The sequence below is a fragment of the Rhea americana genome, unplaced genomic scaffold (assembly GCF_003343005.1).
Source record: "Rhea americana isolate MKP2758 unplaced genomic scaffold, rheAme1 scaffold_15, whole genome shotgun sequence".
Classification (NCBI taxonomy): domain Eukaryota; kingdom Metazoa; phylum Chordata; class Aves; order Rheiformes; family Rheidae; genus Rhea; species Rhea americana.
This window is the reverse complement of record NW_028185594.1, coordinates 3428150-3444186: the sequence shown is the minus strand read 5'-3', so window position 1 is coordinate 3444186 and position 16037 is coordinate 3428150. Positions and strand designations below refer to the sequence as shown.

At 37.1% G+C, this 16037-nt stretch overlaps 1 protein-coding gene across 1 annotated transcript in view; it reads right to left on the bottom strand.

Moving 5' to 3' along the window:
- The window catches only part of PARD3B (par-3 family cell polarity regulator beta), a gene marked incomplete at its 5' end in the record, with an annotated part of 417421 nt that overhangs the window by 387732 nt on the left and 13652 nt on the right, over positions 1-16037 (bottom strand). Inside the window, one exon of the mRNA XM_085299549.1 lies at positions 3226-3327. Coding sequence (XP_085155675.1) covers positions 3226-3327 — 102 coding nt within the window. The remainder of the gene's footprint in view (positions 1-3225; positions 3328-16037) is intronic.

The following is a 16037-nucleotide window of genomic DNA, read 5'->3' as shown; positions in this document are numbered from 1 at the left end:
CCCCCCCCCCAAGAAAAAAAAAGTCTTTAAGAGAAAGATCTGTTAAGAACAGCTTACAAAGACTCCATTTATAGCTTTAACATATATTTTTTAMAAAACAAAAAATTTAAATAGTACTTTTATTCCAGAGGCAAAATTTAGGCTTTTGAATTATAACCATCATTCAGAACAACCAGGACACAAACTACTCACAAGATAACTGAGTGAAAACAGATGACAAACTACTCACTCCAGCTTTGACATCCAGTTGATGCCACAGATTATTCCTATGAGGTGGGAGGGGGGGGGAAGAGCACAGGCTCAGAGAGGGGGAAATAAAGAATTCCAAATAATTTTCACATAATGCATGTTACCAAGCACACATGATAATAATTTAGGACTGTACTGCACACAAGTAGGTCAAGTCAGCCTCTCCAGTACGCATATCCTTGCAGTTGGCAGCAGTTAATTTTATCTACCACTGTACTGCCTATTCACTGAGCTTTATCTGAATAATTCTGAGTTCCAGAGGAAACCACAAAGTCAGTGTATCTAGAGCCTTAACACACCACTACTCCTAATAATGCACGTTAGGCATCCAACCACCACCATTTCAGAGTTGCAATCTGTCCGTTTATTCCTTCTTTTTATCTCTCAATCCTTTACTCATCTATGACAGCATTTTGCCACTTACCTCATGGGCACTTGTGCCTCCTTAACAGTCTATTGTTACAGACTATCAAAAGCTTTTGCAAATCCACATAGATTACATTCAGTAGTTCTCCTTGATTCACTGTTTTGTTGTCATAGAGAAGGAATTTCAACAGATCATCATGCACATTTTTTGTTTGCAAACTGGACTAGTTTACTGCCATCCAATCATAATCTAGAGCAAATTAAGGCTTAAAAAATAAAAAGATCAGCTACCTTCCTCTGCCACCAAAGCAGAGCTTGATGGTCAGCAATGTCAAGTGCACTTTTGTTTAAAGGCGCTGAGGTTAAGTCCAACATTTATTTTTGGACGGAGTAATTGATCTCATGAGAAACTGCATTACTGGCTGCGATACACAGGAAAGGATGACAAGAACATGGGTGTAAGGACAAAGCATGTTTACTTGCTTTACAAAACATAATCAAAGAGAATTAGTGCACAGATAAGTACTAAATATTTTTTGATCCATTTGGCAACTTTAGATATCAGATCTAAATATCTCCTCTCCTCCTGAAAAGCTTAAAGATCCCCTAGGCCACATCCCCTGCATGGATTAACACTAGCAGGGGCTCAAGGGCAAACAGGCCAAAATAAAACAATTTAAAACATTAGGCCTTTTATATGGTTGGTTCTCAGTTATTGATCATACCAACCCCCACAAGCAGGTAATATCAACAGCTCATGTAAGTGCTGTGAAGGCGCTTTGGTCCAATGAAAGAGGTTTGCTTGGCCCTTTAGTCACCAGTCCTATAACATGATTCCTAGATTCTACCCTGGTTTTATCAGAAAAACTGATTTGTCACTGCTGCTGGCTCAGTCAGTCTTACTTATCACTGTCTCACCAGGGCCTGCTGAAGAGAAGATGGCAGTGGTGTCTCACCTACCAGCACTCTTGCACGCATTTCCTTTATAAGGGGGGAACATGGGGCATGACAGGAAGGAAACACAGAAGGTTTACTGTATTCCTAAAGTGCTTCAGAACACTTCAGTGAATAATACCCTGTTCCCTCAGGGTACCTCTCAAGGGAACCTCAAACTACCAGAGTCCCTCCTAGCACTGTTGTAACAAAAGATGCTTAAATCTGCAACTGTGCGTAAATTAGCAATTTCATTAGAAAAACATTCTCAGAGTGATATACACTCAAAGTACTAGTAAGGCTTTAACAACAGTAGAAATTGGATGATATAATCAATTATTATGCAAACTGCCGTTCTTATTTAAGTGTTCATATATTAGTATTTTAAATAGAAGAAATCCAGGTAGGCATATTTATTTTTATTAACCAATAAGACTAATAATGTGTTTCCCTTCCCTTTGATTATTTCATTTTACAGTACCATATGCTCATGGTCTTATTCCTAATAAATAGCAGTCCTCAGAATCTAGTCTTTAGCCTCCAAGTACTACTGGAAGAAAGTCTTAAGATGCTTTAAAAGAAGCTTTCAGTAAATATGGACAAGCAAGAAATACAAGTTGAACAAAAAAACCCATACATTAAGCATAGCTTCATTGCTCAAAGAATTTTCATATGGACAGCAACAGAATGACAGCAAAGTACCCTTTAGACAATTCTATAAGATACTGAGAAATAGCATCTCATTCATCACAAGCAAAACACTGCACTTTGTAATACAATTAATAAGCAGAAGGGAAATTAAATCATTAAACAATCAACAGGATGAAAAATTCCAACATTCCTGCTTGCAGTGCACAAAACTACTTTTAACATCACCAAATATAAGACACTAAGTAGAAAATGCCATTTGTCAAACACCATAGGTATATCTCACATTTCAGTCTTCATTTTCCAGTTACTATACATGTTTTCCTCTGATTTTATTCTATATGCTGAAATAAGTCACCAAATAGTTTCCCCAAACTAAATTATTCTGACAACTGTAAAAAGGAGAGAGAAGGGCTTCTTTGCATCTATTAGTTTTCTACACAAAAAGGACATATTTATATTCCCAGTTAGAGATTCATGGCTTTGGGGAATTTGTAACTGGCCTGCTTAAACTTCCAGTAGCAAATCCAGAAACTCCTCCTGAAGCATGACAAAATCAGGGCAGCTGTTTTTGTCACTACAAGTTTTTTTTTTGTTTTTTTTTTTTTTCCATTTTATTATACATATTCAGCCATGATAACTGAATTATTCTCAGAAACTTCCACAGAAAGGTAGAGATTAAAGATATTTGAGTGGCATAAAAAGAAGTCTTGTAAAACTCTCATTCCTTCATCACTGTATTTTCATACAGCAATAAAAAGAAACTCAAAACTGCCTGAAAAAGTTCAGTTCTAAATCAACTGCTAGGTTCCTCTGATAATCTTCATTACTTTGCTAACGCTTTTTTTTCCCCTCTCCATTTTTGCTCCAGAAACACAAGATCTGTAGCACCTTTAGGCAGATGCATTTAATTTAAGGAGATGATAGTATCTGCCTCCACTGCCAGAGATCCAAGCAATGAGAAAGTAGCATTAGTTATCTGAAAAGGCACAGCAGAAAGCAGTAGTAGTATTTTCATCCAAACTCTACCTTATCTTTGTCTTCCACAACATCTGCCAGCACATCATCAGGGTCCAGGATTCCTCCATCTGTATATTCCAGGTGGTGGATATTTACCCAGTAAGCTGGATCCTGCAAGACAGGCACAAGATTTCTCAAACTAATTTTGCATGGTTTTAGCTCAACCAGAAGAAGCAGCTTTGTATCTCACCTCCTTCCCACCCATTTCCATCTTGAATCACGAAGCAGAAGCTTGAAGACACTGCTTAAACTGAAACTCAAATGTATACAAAAAATGAGAACTACACCTTCAAAACACTTTAATGTTCCTACCAATGGAACACTCTGCAAGTGATCTTACAGAAGTACATTTACATTAGCTAATTATGCAGTCCAATTCTTAAATTAGATAGTTAATAAACTGAGAAATTCTACTTTTTTCCTTTTAAAGCAGTTTATAGTTGAACAACGTGGGTTATCATCAGCAAACACATGTGAATGCATGCATGTATAGACACACATCACTCCTGACAATTTCTGGTGTGTGTGTGTATATATGCATGTGTATATAAAACCCAGTTTCTTTCTCTGAAGAGGCAGTTGAGGCAAAAATAAATGGATAAGTAAATCTTTATTTATTTTCACAAATTAATGCTCTCAAATTCTGGTGCAATTCTGCATGTGACACAAGCAGGGATCATGTTAGTTTTCTATTAATGTTTTCCTCATATTATTAACTACTCCACTTCAGCAACTGAGAGGTTAACCCCCACTCCGCTGACCCTGAAACAAAAAGGCCCAGAACGCGTTGTTTGACGGCAACTTCTCCCCAAGATGAAACACAGATCAGAGCAGGCACCCAGTCACGTAACCAGTGCCTTCAAACAACAAACTGACTGCACACACATAACTTGCAGCAGGGGCAGGCTAAGTGAATGTAGCTATATTGCAACAGCCTTATGTAACATAAATGTTTATCGTTTTAGGGTCTACAAACACGTGTCAGCTCATTAAGTCACAGGAGAATGTTTAAGCACTCTGTAGCATCAGCACTGGTAAACACTACACTGAATTGGCACATCTTCTACAGCTGGTTGAAAGAAGGAAACATGCTTAGCTGAGATGACAAATTATATTTAAGACCTCCAAATGCCATTGACATTGGCCAGGAGATGCTAAAATTAAGGTCCAAGAACTTGGCACACAGTCCTGAAAAAAGTTTCATAAAGAAAGAACATAGCTGATGTCTACAGTCCCAGTGATTCTGTTACATCATCTGCTTCTCACTCCCCATCAAGTCCATTCAGAGTACAGTTTTTAGAAGCAAAGTGAAGCATAATAGATACACTATCTGGTCTAGSAAGCTCCTGATTCTAGTTATGTTCTCCATGTAATGAAATCCCTGAAAAGTAGCGGTATTCCACTCCATGTTTATATAGACGTAATCTATGACTGGCCATCAAAGGATGCTGACAGCATCAGGGTAATTCCATTACAGGTATAAGTGTGGACTAATTGGATTAGACCTCTTTATCAGCTATATCATAAAAATAGTTTCTCACACACACACACACACACAATTCTTACACCACACAAAAAAACATGACTCTATCAACAGGTCAGCCCATCATATGCCACTACTAGCTCTTTCATTGAGCTTTCTAACAATGCATTGCCTGTTCTGACCTATCTCCTTTTCAAAGTTCCATTTCAGTTCTTGTATTAACAAACCCACCTCATATCCACAATACCAACATTGCCCCAAAGCCTATCACCACGAAACTGTACAGACCTAATAAGGGCACAACAATCCAAAGAGCCAAAGGAACGAGGCTCATGGGAGTAAGAGGTACATGTAAGAGCAGTTCATACAATTAGCTGGAGCTTTTCTCAGTAGCTYTTCAGACGAAGAGCTGTTCCCTCTCCCTCCCTTTGTACCCTTCCAAAAACCCCTTGAAAACTAGTCTTTTTTCACCCAAGTCACTTTCCTGACCCAGGCCACTGATCAGCCAGGCGGCCAGACCCACAGAAGCATCACAGCAGTGGCACAGAAGCCAACAGTCAGGAGTAATTCTCAACAGAAGCTATTTAATCATCACTGCCACCAATGCATAGCCACAACAAATTTTGAATTTTAATGCTGACAAAATAAAGGCTCCTACATTGCAACACACACACAGACACCAGCTCCACCCAGTTCAATTTATAACATCCAGAGTCAAGACACAGAATCTGCCCAAGATACAAACGTGTTTTCTCAGATGCTTCAAAAACAAATAGCGTTTTGTTCCCAAACAAAATAGATAACTAAAGCAGTCTCTGTTAAAAGCTTATTAAGCATCATTCCTTTAAGCAAAAGTTATATTAGTTCATAATTATAAGTATATATTAGTTTAAGTATAAAAATCTGGAAGACTTTCATTCTTAAACAGTCTCATTACATAAGCCTAATAGCTAGTTAACAACATCCTCAAGCCTGTAAAGAAATATTATTTCTATTCTTAATGTGCAGCGGGACAGGAAGCTTTTCCCTGTAAACTAATATTTAAACTGCATGAGAAATGTATTTAGTTCTCCCTTTCCTATTTTTAAAGGACAGAACATATATCGCATTGGTAAAAGTAATTTATTGCCATTAGCTCCAAAGCAGCATAGGTTCACCCGTTTTCAATTGCAGAATATTACAGAATTAGCATGCACTAACATGAACACACTTTCTTCTGACCCAGATGCTCTCCCCACTTGGCTATACGCCATGAGTTTGGTATTAGAATTTAATGCCTTGTATTTGAGTGTTAGGCATTTGTACAGGTATAGGTAGAACTAAATGACAACCAGCTAATTAAGCATATAAAAGTATCTCTAACCTATCTATTTTACCTGGGATAACTACAGTTATTCGATTTTGCACTGAAACCACTTATTTGCCAAGTAGCAAATGTTTGTTCATCCTAGGTATCAAGTACTCAAAATTACAAAATTTAACAAACACCAAATATGTTTTTATCTATACAAAACGATAAAATCCAGATAATGACTTCAACTCAAAGCTTTCTTTTAAAGCCCCCAGCTTAGGTATTTTATACTACACTCACAAAATCCTAAGATCAAAAGGCAAAGAGGAAACATATCTTTCTGTGCAACAAGCAAGCATGTTAACTCAGATCATACAATTTACTTAAATGCAGAAGTGTTGTGAAAGAGTGTCACCCTACCAACAAACTTACAAAATATGATGCTCTCAGACTGAAATGCATCAGTAGCTATAGATGTTCCTCCTGAACCTTTTAACAAGTAGTCATAGTTATAGTTAACAACACTGGAAGAGCATACTTCAAAACTACTACTATTCATCAAACTTCCACAGGTAACATTTTTTGTGTCAAGATATACTAAAACCAGTTGTATAACTGGTTAGGGGAACTACTACCCCTACCCCCTCTCTTTCAGACTTGGATACAGGCACACAGTGAAGCCCCTATGACCTTTTTATCTCAAGGACTCCTAATAGGAATAACCAGAGACTACAGCACTGAATATTTGCCATTTCAGACTTCAGTTTCACATCCATATTTCTAATACCACAACTTCACCCCGCAAGTTAGAAAACAACTATAAGACYGAGGAAAGGGAGAGTAGAGCACCTAGTGAGAGTAAAGAGTGCAAGAGCAGAGTAAGAGTGAGATTAAAAGTGCTTTTTATAGACTATTTGATGGGGGAAAAAAAAGTAACTAGTGGTAGATAGCCTGGATAGAGCAAATTCCCTGTGCACAGTCACAGAAGTAATAACAGTACATCTGACCAGCCAAATCACTTGCTCAGAGATTTCAAAGGCAGAAAACATTTTTTGTTCTTTGGATGAGCTCCAAACACTGCCATACACAAGATATAAAGTGTCTATTAAAAAAAACAAAACATATATAGCGATTTCTCCCGTGCTTCTTTACTCCCACCAAGAGCCCAGCTTCAGTAAATAGAACTTCAAAATTCTAGCAAACTTTCTATACAGAACAAGCCATTAACTATTAGCAGATGTAAAGTTGAATATTGTAAGTCCCAAACAACAATTACCATTCACACAACGGGAAGAGGCTAGACACTAAGAATAGTAAATGAACATGTGTGTGCATATTCATACTCCTTACAAAGTTTTCTTCAGAGTTCAAAATGAGTAGAAGTAGTCTGAAAATAACTTACACATTGTAGACAGAATCACCATCATCCAAGAAGCCTAAACTGGGTTTGGGCGGGGGGGGCGGGGGGGGGTCTACTTAGGTTTCTTATTGAAGCATACAATATGACAATCAGAGTATCATGTTTCTGTATACTGCAAAACAGTAAAGTAGGAGACTCTGCATTTCCAAGATAGTACTTCTTTACAAAGTTAGCCTGTAACACCAGTTTTTGAAGCACTTAAGATAGCATTTCTGGTTCTACTGTGCTTTCATTCAAACCACAAAGGTCCATTTCTCTGGTCTCTGGAAGGAAAGCTAGAGTCCACTTAAGAGGTGGTAGGTTGTTGCCTTGTTACAAATGAGGAAGGTTGATCGCAGCTTGCAATTCCACCTCAGTAGAAGGAAACACTGGAGAGTCACCCAATGCCGCCTTACAACCTCAGGATCCAAGTGGCTGCCACATGAAGCCACTACTGCTAATACACTTTTGCACTGTATATCTACATACTGTAGAAGAGTAGATATTTTTGGTTTGTAAAGGCACAAGAGACACATACACACACAAATCCCAGGAGCTGAACATGTTAAACCTACTAGAGTCTTAAAAAAAAGAAAAAGAAAAAACACACACACAAACTCACACCTCTTAATCCTTCTGCTATAGAAACACCTGTTCTAGCAAAGAAATATGGACCACATGCAAAAGGAGAAAGGTTTGCAGCCTCTGAAAACTGTCCAAATTGAGAGAGAGAGATGACCGAACTTCCCAGGTAGGTTCAAGATACAGTTTTATTCATATCTCATTAATTAGCTGTAGTTCTGAATGTTTTGCAGAATTGTCATTTCTTCCATAGGAAAGTTAAATATTTTGAACAGATCATTACACACTAAAGGACATTTATTCTAAAAATACAGAGTTCTTCCACTTTACATACTTATACTTCTTGCGTGCTTTTGCTACGCACTGCCTCCTGGCGATCAGTGTGATTCCACTATGAAATCTGGTGTGTATATGTTCTACTTAGAATAGGGGAAGAAATCAACAAGTAAATTAGTCTCAATTCCATACTTATCTGTACTGGTTCTTCCATCTTTTTAATATTTACATTGGTAGTTTCCTGCTCTTGGATGAAAGAAAGTCTTTAAGTAGGCAGGCAGTAGTTTGTGAAAGCCCTGTATTAAACTAAATCTATACCACCTATCTTTACTTCAATGTACAATGATTCTGAACTATTCTGATGAAGACTACTTATTCACTAACCATGAAAAACACAATACTGATTCAAAATGGTCCAGTCTTAAAATATTTTCAGTCTTTTCTGTTAACCTGCATAACTGTACTTCCAAATAGCTCCAGAACAAGCACTTCTGTTTAGCTTACCTCTCTTAATTCATCCCAACACCACCAGGCTGTTCAAAGCATCTCAGAATTTCAATTCTTCTGTGCATGTGCACTGTCCCTGCCCTTCCCCATACGCCCCTCAAAACAAAACAAAAAAAAAATCCCTTTTTAATTGAGGCATCCTAGTTCAAGATACAAGTCCTCCTTCAAGGAGTCACAGTGACTAAAATGATTTCTCCCAACATCATCTTAACTCTCCTGGCAGGAAGTTCACATACTCACGGAGACAGAATGACTGTTGAAAAGCTGAGGAATGAGTATCCTGAAAATGGAAAACAGTACCTAGAAGCTCTGGGCAGTACACAAGTATGTTTGCAGTACATCTGTGCTCCTAAATACTTTCATGTTAACGGAGTCATTTAGGATAAACATATCTGTAGCTTTTCTTCCAAAAACCTTAATAGCACAACCAGGGAGAAATTCTCTTACAGCATTTTCATATCCCCTTAGGTATGCTCCAGTATCCTAATATTAAGGGAAAGTATAAACTAGTTACCTGGCATGGTATATACCAGCACTTCCTAAATGAATATTGAACAGCCATACTAATGTGCGTTTTACCTTAGGGTTGCAAGTCATGTTCATGTTTAACATGAAGCCACTTAAAAGCTGTTTATCATCAATTCCTTTATGTAGGGGAGAGCACTTTAAGTATTAGTATGCAAATATTTACCAAATGATAAATTAAAGCCAGGTCACATGAATGCACAAGTACAAAGTAGGCAGAAGTAACAGTTAAAAAAAAAATATATGTTCCTGTTATCACTAAACCCTAACCTAAATGTTGCCACCTAGTACAGTGTCTTTAGCRTTCCTAAAACTACAATAATGTCAGAAATTCTTCTGTCTTTTTGGTCAACAGTAAACATTCAAATCTATAATTAAAATTCACTACCCTGTGTTACTTTTTTTTTAATGTAAGTACACACACATACATGCTTTCTCATATAACAATCTTGCAGCATCATCTCAATTGCTTTCGTTACAAACTTAAATAGGAATGTCAGTCTGCTTTTCACAAAACTAAAATGATGTGCTTGATAAACATTGCAACCGATATAGCATACTTCAGACTGTTTATGAGCAAGACAACCCTAACAAGTTTTGAATACATTTCACAGCTGGACTACCGATAAAACAGACACCACTACTTACTGATTTCAGTTTATTATTGTTTGCTTGTTATTTGCTTAGCTGTACACAACATATCAAGTTAAAGTACAATCCTTAGCTTGAAATTTCTTATTTAAGCAGAAAAGACACTAAAAAAAATCAGAAGCAGGACTGACTCAGTAAGACTCTCCTCACAGTTAAGTTTCAGACACATTTTAGAAGCATCTCCACATTATATTCCAGAACTCTAGCTTCACTCTAGCAACTAAATTCCAGAGAAGTACAACATGAAGGAGTGTAAGAGAAATGGAAGAAATAGATGTTCTCCATTCACAGCAATAGCATAAGTAAAGTTTGGGACAATACTAGATCAAAGTTTTTTAAAAAAAAAAAAAAAGAAATTGGATTCTCTGGCTACATTGTCTTCTGGTACTCAGGAAAAAAAAAAAAAAAAAGAACAGAAACAAACTACACCACCACACTTTCCAACGAATGAGGTATTTTGGATTAAGCTCAATACATCGTTACACATCTATACTTGCTGGTATAAGAATTATGGTTTTATATTTCATTATAAAAATATTCTATCAACAAATTGATTCAACTCTCGAGGATCTTCTTGCCAAATGCCTTTGATAACTTTCTTCAGTCAATATCAAGGCCTATTACCTCCCAATATACAACAAATACTTAATGATTTCCATAAGCATTCTCAAGCTACATGACATCAGTATCCACAGCAAGATGACGTTAAGTATTAGATACTTTCAAACCATACCTTACAGATTTGACACCACCACCACAGCTGGAGAGAAACAGAGATGCCAAAATTTGTCCAGTCTTAATTTCATCTCTACATACTTCTCAAAACTTCACTAAACTAAAACAGCTTCTATTTTAAAAAACAAAAAAAACAAAAAAAAATACCACTGGCCACCTCCGAACCTGTCTAAAGTGAGTCTAGTCAGACAGCATTACAACTGTCAGTCTTACAATTGCCAGCAATTAAACTACTTCACCATCACCAGCAATAGTGCAGGTGGGGGTTTTGGTATTATGGGAAGATGGATACAGAGTTCATAAAAAAGACAGACAGACAGACAGACTACAGCTAGCAAGGATTTGCATACTACATATTTACTCCATTAATTATTAAATGTTCCTCAGCCACATCAGAAGGATTTCTCGCAAATGATCTCAACAGAATGTATATGAACTTGAACATTTTCAAACAACCTAAGCACACAACCTAAGAAAAAGAAAAGTTTATCACTTCTGTCTTCCCCCTAGCAGGCAAAGAGCCAAGTGTAACTCACACATGTGCAAACCACTGAAACAGCAGAACTGTATGATTTTTTTGTAATAATATTTATATGCTGAGGAGATTACATTTTTGAAGCATAAAAGCAAACTAAAGAACATCTCCTACTGCACAAGAGATGAAGTGTGTTCTAGACAGTTACTGGATTCAGTAGATCCTAATATTGGTCAGGTCAGTAGGTCAGAGGCAAATATACTCAGTTGTCCCTCACAAAGGGAGGTATAAGTTAGGCATTCTTTTCACAAAATTAAAGAGAGAAAGCAAGCAACATTYGAAGGTTTTAACTCCAGAAAATTTCTGAGCAGTGAAGTCTGCATTACAAAGGAATAAATTTAAGACCCAAGTTTCTAGTTCCAGTATTGAAAATAAAATCTAGACCTGAAATTACATTGTTTTTATACTCTGTAGCTCAATGTAGGAAATTAAACAAGATGTTTTTAATCATTTCTAGTTGGAAACTTTGTAGCAACAGAGCTTTTAAGATAAAAACAAGAAATAGGGTATACTCCTCTCATGTATTCCACAGGGTTCCCCCCCACCTCCCTTTGAGAAAACTGAATCAGCTTGCATTAGAACTGAAAATGCTGTAAGATGCTAGATAGAAGATAAAACTTCTTTATAACATTCTAAATGAAGGAATCTAGTGTCTCATGTCAGTAATCTTAAAAAAAAAAATCTATAAGGACTGGATTCAAAAGACAAATTAAAGCTGGCGGAAGAGAAAGAACAGAATGTGGTCCATTCAGCAAAGTTGCTTCTAAGCATCCAGCATTAAAACTACAAAAACTACAGAACATTATACAGTAAAAGTAGTCCTAGAAAGCTGATGGTAAAGGTGCTTCCTATTCTATCTTCCAGATTAAAAAAAAAAATGTAAAAACAAAACCAAATAAGGAGGAAATGTAGAGTGGAATTCTGTCTTAATTGCAGGGTGATGGAGAATAGGAAGAGATTACTTCAAGCAATTGAACTGAAAAGTTCTTCATTGTTAACAACAGATTTATCAGGGCCGATTATAGGGTTCAACTCCCCCACCAGAACACAGCCTCATCTCCCCTTCCACAGCATTCACAAAGAACATGGGCATTTTCACTTCACTTGATACAGCTACAGGCCTGCAGCCCTCAAACTCTTATTTACCACRGACAATAAAGCGAAGAATTAGAGCAAGCAAGAAATTGGGGCAGGGAACAATACTGACCATTTTGAACAGTGTTTGCATTTGTTGACTTCATGCTAGGAAGGCATTTGCAATTGAAAAGTCCAGCTCTTACAGCTGTAACAATCTCCTAAGGCCTCTTGCTCTAAGCCAGAGCATTTTCTCTCAAGTTTCCCTTTCTGCAAGAGGAGGTCCAATTAAAATGGGGAGGGAGGGATGAAGGGGAGGACCTGAGTACATGCATGAACACTATGTAAGTACTTAGCTGAAGTAATCACAAGGGCCTTACAGATCTCAGCAGGCTAGGGGCACAAGTGAGACATCTCTGCCTTCTATGCGAGGGCCACCTAAAATGAGTTTTCACCTGAGAGTAGATCACTTATGCAATATTTGACCATTATCTAGAGAAAATTTTAAAAAATGCTACAGTACAATAAAATTACTGAGCACGCAACCACCCTAAATATACTGGCAGCCACCTCTCCCACCTAAGATTTCTCCTTAGTAAGTCTCCTACTAGTTTTCTTGTAATGGTTAGAATGAACTATTCCAAGTTCAACTTACACTCTCAGAACAAAAATTCTAAAATACCTGCAAGTATGAATATTAACATTAACACATAGAATGTAATTTGAAGAATCCCTAAATCTGTCCATTGTGAAAAAAGTAAAAAGTTACCTACAAATAGMAACACAGGACTACCTTTTCACAAGGATTCAATACAAGTCAATCACAAAAACCCTGAACCTCTCAGGTCAAGAGAAATATGCTTGAAACACACATGTTTATGAAGAAGGATACATGATCTGTTCATGCCTGTTATATGTCAGCTTGTATGCTTCAAATTAAAGAAAATAATATGAAAAATCATAGGAAATAAAGTCACCCTAAATAATATCCATGATACTTGGTTTCCACACAAAGGACACGCTTTGATTTGCAAAGCGGTTAAGAGATTTGCTTCATACAGTAAGATGACAGAGGAAGAAAATGARATTGTACTGCTTCAAATAGGAATAAATTAAACATTCAAACATGAGCTGAACCATAACAAAGATGTTACAAGACAAGACAAATGATTTGCCCCACCTAGCAAGCTCCGCTTTCAGAACAGAGAGGAGACTATTCCAAGGGCAAATGATTGCTAAAAAAAAAAAAATCTGTATTATACACATATACACACAAATATACATACACATACACGCATGTGTTTCATACACTTTTTGTTCAATTTTTTTCACTTTATTTTTCAAAATTAGTTGTGAAAACTTACCCTTCCCCTAACTTTTTTTTTTTTTTTAAATCATCATTGGATGCGATATTCTGGAAGGGTGCTGTCTTAAATTAGTAAAGCACTCCAGTGGAGGTAGGAGGAGGATTTCTCATAAGGTTATTCCCGCCCTTATAAGYTTTGCTCTTTGAAAATGTTAAGAACATGATGTCAAAATGGAGATTCCAGTCAGATTAGGTAAGTATAGAAACAGATTTATCTTCAGGTTGCTACCTTAGTCAGCAAGGCTGAAGTTTTTGTGAAATCTGCTCTTACCTTTTGCCTTACTGGCTCTTCAGGATCAGAGTGGAAAGAATAAAACAAAAAAAATTCATTCATGAGGTCTGCGGTACCCCACAGACTACTGACAAGAAAACTGGCACATACTGGGAAAGGGCAGAAAAGTCTCCTCTTGCTTTTCTCTGAATTCAGGGCAATTTAGGTTAAATACATGCATAAATATTTGTAAGATCACAGCCTCTTTGTTCCATGTAAGCTAACACAAGAATGCTATTTCTCATCCTCAAAAGACTGCCAGGAAGACAATTCCATTATAAGATTGAAAGACTGAGACAATGATTAAGGTCCTAAAGGAGCCAGGCAGCAGTGCAAAGCCAAACCAAGAGGCCACTGAATGCTGACAGGATTGTTCTGTCACCAAGAGCATCTATCATACCAGAGGAAACAGGAAAAGGATTCTGCTCATAAAATTCATCCTTCAAAATCTTCCATCTCCAATTCAAGAAGCTAACTGGTTACCTAACTGAGTTCAAGATGGATAATTCTCACCTCTTATGATCCAAAAAGATAATCTAGGAAAGACAATCCGCTCTCAAAAAAATTAGAAAGTTATACAAGGCTGTTACAGGGCAAAGCTAATGCTGCCAGCCAACTAACAGACAGGGCCAAAACAAGAAAGCCTAATTACTTTTTGTCTTTAAAATGAGACAAATACATCATAAACACAGCTTAGTATAAGCTTTATAGTTAACATTCTAACTGGAGAAGAAAAAGTCATTACACATGAGCCAAAATACAACTGCATGAGATGAGCAAGGAATAATAAACACTTCTGTCTCCTTCACCTCTTATCTTTAGAGCATCATCACCCACCCATTTTCACCTGAGATGGATGGAATTCAACTTTCTCCTACTCAGTTTTCCTCCTTCTCTCATTCTTTTTCATGTATAATTAACATATTCTGTTTCTACTAGGTAGATGGAAAAACATACACTTACAAATCGTAATAGCCATTTCCTTATAGCAAGGCTGATTAGGCAGCAAACTTCAATCTCAGACAGTCTCTCACAGCAAAGATGCTTGCTACAAGCAACCTGACATACAGGTCACATACACACCACCACCCTCTCAGTTTTAATTTTAAAACATGTTCTAGTTCAAACTCTAACATAACAATACTCCTATGAGTTCCTGAAAGACAAACAGTAGAACGCAGCAAATACTTCAGGCATGTTATAAAGCACAGCAAAGGGAGCAGGTTGAATAGGTTTTCTCCACCCCGTCATTTGAGGGCTGCATACCGTAGGGTACAGCAGAATAGACAGTATCTCTCTTTCTCTCTCTCTCCTGTGCCTCAAAGACAGTGCTTGTAAAGAGAGAATTCTTGTTCATTAGCCATCTTTAAATGATTATGCTTTGAGAAAATAACAGGACTATTTAAAAAAATGGACAACCTATCCATTTTTCACAAGGCAGGGAAGGTATTTATTCATCTTATCAATGAAGCCCAGTATCAGTAGAAAATAGAGAGAGGAGAAAGCTGTTTTATCCAGGCATTTGGACAGAGAGATACAGATGGCTTTAAGCAGAGACACACACAAAAAAAAACCAAAAAAAAAAAACAAATGCCCCTACCCTCCCTCCAAAAACACACTCAAACCACACGTAGACAGATCCCTAGCACAGAATTCCCCATAGTCTGATACAGCACAGATATACTGATCCAAAAACAGCCTAGAACATCTTAAATTATGCTCAAACTGCAATTTGTTTTCCACTCTGTAATCCTTCAAAAATACAGGCATTCTGATTTTATACTGAATCAGAATATGAGCAAGCACCATTCTCTAAATATGGCCCGCCAGCTGAATATTATCTGAAGACTGAATAAAACACAACATAGAGAATACTCCTAAAAACACACTCTTCAAACTCATTGGTAAGTACTAGGGAATCACAGAGTCACCCTTTCCATTATATTCCAACATTTGCCATTTAGAAATAATTAAATATTTCAGTGAAGAACAAGAATGAAAAATTAGAACAAGCAGAGATACTTGGAAACATGTATTTAGACTGCTGTTATAAGGACTACAACAAAAAAGCCCCTTGAACAAAGTCTCAGTTAAAATTGTACTGCCCTGTATGTCAGGCTTTGAAT